The sequence below is a fragment of the Anneissia japonica genome, unplaced genomic scaffold (genome assembly GCF_011630105.1).
Source record: "Anneissia japonica isolate Jap-2015-1 unplaced genomic scaffold, ASM1163010v1 scaffold288265_len830512_cov201, whole genome shotgun sequence".
Classification (NCBI taxonomy): domain Eukaryota; kingdom Metazoa; phylum Echinodermata; class Crinoidea; order Comatulida; family Comatulidae; genus Anneissia; species Anneissia japonica.
Window position 1 is genome coordinate 605280 of NW_022752171.1, and position 7130 is coordinate 612409.

A 7130-nucleotide genomic window follows, 5' to 3' on the forward strand; every position below is an offset into this window, starting at 1 on the left:
TTGATATGTTGTAGAACTGATTTTTCTAAGACAGAAAAAAGTTGTTTGACGAAAAACTGGGGAATAGTGAATGAGATACAGATTTTTTAATATTTAAAAACTGGGGGAATAAGGTGTAAAAATGGGCAGTTGCGCCCCTTTTCCCCCCAGTTTTTAAATATTAAAAAATCCGTATCTCATTCACCGTTCCCCAGTTTTTCGTCAAACAACTTTTTTCTGTCTTAGAAAAATCAGTTCTACAACATATCAAATTTTTTTTTTCCTCCGGAGCCTGACTTTAAATACCATTATTCAACCAACGTTAACAAAATAATATTATTAATCAATTTATACCTCAATCAAGCCGTTGATAAACCAAACTTTTCTATACGCTGTGAGGGCTGTACTTGTTACGGACCTATGTCTAACATGTTGATGCAGTAGACCTTTTAACCCAATATATTTTATTAGTATGCTGCTATTTGTATACATTGTTGATGTCACGGACATGTAGTTGCGAGTACACTTTGAATAGAATAATTTTAACACTCAGTTGATTGTATTCTATATTAATATTCCTGAATTGTAAGACGCAGTTTTTAAGAGCTCTCTCTAGGTTGATACTAAAACCAATGTCCTTAATGCATGGCTGATCCCGCAATTCCACACACCCCCGCGGGAGTGATTCTACCCGACCAAACGCGGTTATTATAAAGTGTTTTCCAAAGAAGCACGGATGATTCCTACACAAGCCTGTCAAATTCGAGTGATAAATACAGCGACATCCTCGCGAGGATGTTGCATCAAACTCCCCTAGGAGCCGACATCTCTAGAATTTCCTAGGCCTAGGCAGCATCTAGACACGATCGGAAACTACAAGTCCTGGCAGGGACAACTGAACGTACTCAGCCATCCTGTGTGTTATATACACATTACACCCAAGATGATTTACGATTTAATGCGTGTTCTGCACACGTTTCATCTTACATTTATTTTATCACTCCGAGAGATTAGTTTTTCACAACCTTTTTTGTGTATGCATTAGGATAGTACTCGTAAATATGCATCTTCTTACCAGTTCCGAAGAAACAATTTGTTTTATTTTTACAAAATCGTTTGAACAGAACGGTGGCACGAACACATTTAACTCTGAAAATAATAATAAAACAGTAGTAAAAATAATAATGATGATTATAATAGTGATAATATTAATGATAATAATTAATTAAATAATAATAACTATTAGACCTATTATAAATATGAATAAAAGTAATGATAAATACTGTAATAAATTATCAATAATAATAATAATAATAATAATAATGATGATAATAATAATTACATGAGAATTATAATGATGAATAATAGTAATACATTGTAATTATTTTTATACAGTATTATTACCATCGTCATCATAATCATAATTATCGTTAGGTCTATTAAACATGTAAATAACAGGCCTAATAATAATAATGATGTATAACAATAGAGTTACCTATAACAATAGATACAACAATAGATAATTCATCTAAAACCTGTTAGGCTTACCACATTTTAAAGTCAGACATTTTCATCTATCATATAATTTTGATCACTGCGTTCGGGTGACGTAACTACATAAAATAAATGAAATTTAATATTAGGAAGTTATCGATGTAAAAAGCTGTATCTTCAATAGAATCATGGCATGTACTTGAGTTTGGCCTTGTTTTTACAAAACATAACCTCGATGAAAATTACACAAATATTATTGTCTTGGAGGCTTGCGCGTTTCACACCTTTATGCCTCGGCAGATGTTTGCACGTAAGGCATGACTGCGCCTTGTTCATATTTCATGACCCAGAGGAAATGGCGTGTGTTCTTGAAGATGGTGAATGCGTATGGCAGGTGTATAGCAAACGGGGCTTACCGTACGCTCGAGTCGATTCATCTCGTCTTCTTCACTTCCGAATCACTGATAGCAATACGAGTGATATTCCACCTCAATAAACCTAAGTATTCTGGTGATGGATGATTTGAGATGGATTCACCTTTAAAGGTTCAACAGTTTTACTAACTTCGCCGTCGGTCTTCACATTAGGGCCAAAGATCCTTATAAATATGCAGAATTATATTAACATCCCTATATAATATAGGCCTATATTTACTTAAAATCGCTTCCAAAGATTTGGTTAAGATGATGAGAATATATGTGTGTATGTATGTATAGACAGCAGAATATTTATGTACATGCGTAGACAGCAGAAGGTCCCGGGTTCGTATCCCGTTTGTGCAATTTCGCACGCGCAGATTCCTTTTCTTTACCGCTCAAAAGCTATATACTATATCTGTCTCTTATACACATCTAGATGTGTATAAGAAGGGCGTTCGGCCAGATAAATCTGGAATTACGGCTAGAAATACTGTCGTATATATATAAACACTGTATATGTACCTTTGATGATTTATATTATATTTATTCAACAGTGTTAACGGCTAACTTCCTTCAATTATATATATATATATATATCATACATATATATTTATATAGAATCAGTGTCGATTGTTGATGCGTAGCACTAGTATACACTGTTTCTTCCTGATATACCGTATATATATAAATATATAGTGGTGTATATAGGCCTATATAATAATCTAACCCATGATGTGCATATACCTATTGTGTTTACAGGCCTATCACTGAAAACTACTGCGATATTTTTACTGAACTTGTTCATTTTCTCTTTCAGTTCAAAAAGAAGAAAAATGTGATGATTCACCGTCAATAACAGCAAGTGAATGCAATGGGATTGCCAGTCCGACCGCCGTCTTAAACAATAACAACTGTTTACAGACGGAGGATATGTTAGATCTTGATAACGACAATTATATTTCACCATCTCCGTCCTCGCCCGCAGCAGACGATACCGCAAAACATTCCCCCGCCAACTCCAACTCAGATACAGAAAGTAAAGCAGACGATAATGGCAACGGCAACTCGAATTCAGTGGCCGGCGCTAAGCGGCGAGGACCACGGACTACAATAAAAGCCAAGCAATTAGAAACATTAAAAGCTGCGTTTGCAGCTACTCCAAAACCTACCCGGCATATTCGTGAACAACTAGCTCAAGAAACTGGACTAAATATGAGGGTGATTCAGGTACAGTACATATTGATTTACCTTGCATATCAAAATAATGAACATGAATATCGCTTGTTACTCTCTTAAACTGGGCACATTGCGTCGTACGACCGTCGGCCTACGAATCCAAATCCGCTCCATGTGATTGCTACACGACGTGAAGCCGGCTGCTGATTGTCGGTGGCAGTCTGAACGGATCGTCATAAAAAAAATGATCCGTTGCTCGCGCATCTTAGCGTTGCGTTCTCCGTAGAATCGTGTCGGGCGCAGTAAGTGCCCGGCTTTTACAATATAACAGCAGATTTCATTATATTTTGTAAAAAGCTTGCGCACACCGGAGTCATTGGCGACCATCTCTGCCTTTGTTTATTCTATTTATTAATGTTCTTCGTTGAGCTCCAGTATTTCTCCTACCCGGAAGAATAAAACCTGCTTATGGGCTCCACCTTGGATTACAGGAGAATTTATTACTGTGCAAATTTGCCTTTGGATTTTTTTTTCATTGCTTTAGTTTCACTGTCTATCGCTGTCTTTGTGATACAAATTTTACAAGATACGACGTTATATACTTGAATCTTAATCCTGGTGTTTTTGCTGAAGAGAATAAAGAAGATCGGGGTAAACGAGTATACCAAAACTACAATCGTAGTTCAACGATAGAATTTCATAAATCATTTCATATTTAACGCAACATTCAACATTGGATGACACTGACGTGTGTTGCAATGTAGATAGATAGACAATGAATAAAAATACAGAAATCGATGGTTGACTTAAGAACACATTTTTGTTAATGTGTACAGTATCACGTGATACTGCACAAATAAGGCATTTGTGTTCTTAAAGTCAACCATCGAAATCTGTATTTTTATTCATCGATATTTAATAGGGCCTCTAAAACAATCCAAATACAGATACATGTACATCAGCCGAAATCGATTTCACACCGTGATACCAAGAGGCCTGCCACTTCTAAAAAAGTTCACAAAAGTTTTACTGGGCTCTCTGAAACGTAATTCGATATCTCATTGTGGACGTACTCTATACAAATTTATTTATTTGGAATTTGTAATATTTTTTTTGTCTGATTCAAGTTGGCAAAACGGAAATCACGTGATAATCCACATCCAGAAAAAAAAACAGTTATTATATTAGGCTTATGGAGACATTGTTATAAAAAAAAAAACACTTTTTTGTTTTGTTTATAAATTTAGGGATCTTTTAAAAGGTATTCCGGTCGATATGAGGTCTTAATACCACACGTCACGTGACACCCGCTTCAGCAACCCAACACTAAATCGAAGCGCGTAGAAAATATGATATCACCAATCTATTTATAACAATTTTGAGGGGTTTACTTATTAAAACAAGTAAATAAATCTAAACATTTGACTTAGCCATGCGTATTTGATTTGCAGCGCAGGGCCGGAATTCCAAGTCGTGTAGAGTTATCGATCGTATCTTAACCCTTGAAAGGCAGAATTGATCGCTAGCAGTAAACTGTATTGTGATATCCTCCCATCGATTCGTATGAGACGATCATCGCCTTAATTATAACAACTCGTCACTCATTAACCACAGTTTCGTATTTCTACTGAGAACCCCATTTCTTCCCGATCTCACGACATGTCCAATTGTTAAGTTAATTACAAATAGCGTTTGTTGATTATGTAATGCATATTTAATTTTAAATTATTAGGTGTTGTACGCGGATACTTCATTAGTGGATATTTACTTCAGTATTGTTAAACGGTCGTGTATTGTATTCTTTCGTAATAGTTTAACCTAAACGCTGCTCAAATTTCAAATATCAATATAAGTACTCGAATTTAATTTATATATCAATATTAGCTATGCGGTCCAAGTGTAACGCAACAGTCAGTTTTTGCGATTGACTGTTGACGTCTGCCTCGGTCACGTGTCCTTTGAATACTCAAGGTAATATCAAAAATGGCAACTAAGTTTCTATGGTAAATATATCAAATGCATGAATGGTATGAGTTTATCGAAATTTATAATCAATCGAGATTCTGTGACATTGTCAATGTAGCTTGTTGTAGGCCTATTAGAATACCAGCAGACTGAATTGTAATATAAACATTACTATTGATAATAAATTTAAAATTATATTAAAGATGAACTTTGACATACTGACAGATTGCATAATAATAATAAAAATAATAATAAAGTAACTTGCTACAGTTTTAAATGATCAACTCTAAATGGAACTTAGGCCTGTTACCTGTAGTAAACGTATTAGTATGGATGAAAATTATAACATTATTTTTTTTTAGTTTACCAATTTTTAGATTTTAGGCCTAATCAAATTATTAAACATTTGTATATATTATAGGTAAAATACCAATTAAAATTTCCAAATTATCATTATTAGGCCTATCGTTTATTTATTTGTTTATCAATCTATTTTTATTATTTATAACTGTAGACTTGTTCAGTGTAAAGCTAAACCTTCTATTTCCCACACTACTCAACATGTTTTCAAATATATACATTCCCAAATCGTAGGAGCTTAGGTAGAGTAGAGCTGTGTTTTGTAGGAAGAATAAAATCCGGGTTTAGACAGATTTTTAACACATGACTGTGGGATTTGAAGATAGGTATTTTAACCAAACTTCGTCTCATCTCTGGTGATAAAATAAACAGTTCATTGTACAATAGAATAACGTCAATAATGAGCCTACAGTGCTATAATTCTGAAATACAAATTAGTGTACAACTAACTACACGTTACCGTAGTCTGTGGCAGACGACAGTTGTCGAATCAGTGATGCTATGAAACCAGGGCTGTGTAAATCAGGACACAACGCAGCGCCTCTTAAATCCCTCATGAAAAACCAATTGAAAAGTGATCAAATTTCGCTTTTTAACATTTGAATATTTGATAGCTCTTTCGTGACAAGACTTAGATGGGTGGTGCATCTCATTAGATATAATCTAACTTATAGATAGCATCAATTGAAACTATTTTCAGTTTGTGGTTTTTTGTGGTTAATAAGTGTATATTTGATATTGTAGGAACGTGATTATGTGTATATCCAAGAATGGCTTAGATCTATCATTTCCATAATAGCACGATAATCGCCCGATCTATATGGTATAATAGCTTCTGTCAATAATAATTTTTCAGTTTGATTTTGTTTTTTATCCCCACGCTCAAACCTCGTCTGAAAACAATAAATTTATCGTTAAATAGGGTTGCAATAAATCAAAACCTAGATTTCTGTAATCACAAAGCAATGCGTGAAACGTTTGTTTCACAATGTGTATTTCCGTAGTGTTCAACACGATCTTTATTTAGGTACTGTTCATTCTACTTTTCCGGCACTGAATTGGTCGCTTTGTCAGTTTCAATGAGCAAAATGACGCTTAATTCTGTGAATGGACACACACGCATAGTTCCCATGTGAAGCCGTTTTTTAGATTGATTGACTCGACTGATCACGAATTACAAGACCTTTTGTCAGTTCCTATAAGAGATTTGTTTGTATTTTCTGGTGGTTGGTTGTGTTTGTTGCAAAATGCCCGGCGGCCTATTAGGAATCGGCCGGATTATGCATTGATTGTTGTACATATTTTTGTTCAATACTCAAACTATCGCTTTCAAAGACGTCCACGGTTGTGTGATTTTCATTGAAATTTAAGTGCATTGGTTACACATCCGCCTGGGTCACAACGAGATGTGATTGCACTATTTCTTGCCATTTTGATTGCCAGCCAGAACATTAGCTTTTATTTGAACAACTTCTCTCTTGTTGCCCGACATCGTTTCCTTATGAAAATAAAACGTTGACAACTGTTATCTTTAGAAGTAACGGGGAGATAAATAACAAGGTCGGCTTCAGTATAGGGGCATAAAAGCCGGTAGCTCCGCAACACCATGTCGGCGGATGGTCGCTCATTCTCAGGCTCTAGGCCATCGGTTCATGCCTCTCGGATATACCAACTCCACTTAATTGATTTGATAATTCGCCTTCAATCCCTCAACCCTCGTAGCTAGAGTTTTTGCTG

The 7130-nt window shown here is 35.2% G+C and overlaps 1 protein-coding gene across 1 annotated transcript in view; it reads left to right on the plus strand.

Moving 5' to 3' along the window:
- LOC117122147 (LIM/homeobox protein Lhx1-like) overlaps positions 1-7130 on the plus strand; it is a 33524-nt gene that overhangs the window by 9090 nt on the left and 17304 nt on the right. The window contains exon 3 of the mRNA XM_033267647.1: positions 2710-3119. Coding sequence (XP_033123538.1) covers positions 2710-3119 — 410 coding nt within the window. The remainder of the gene's footprint in view (positions 1-2709; positions 3120-7130) is intronic.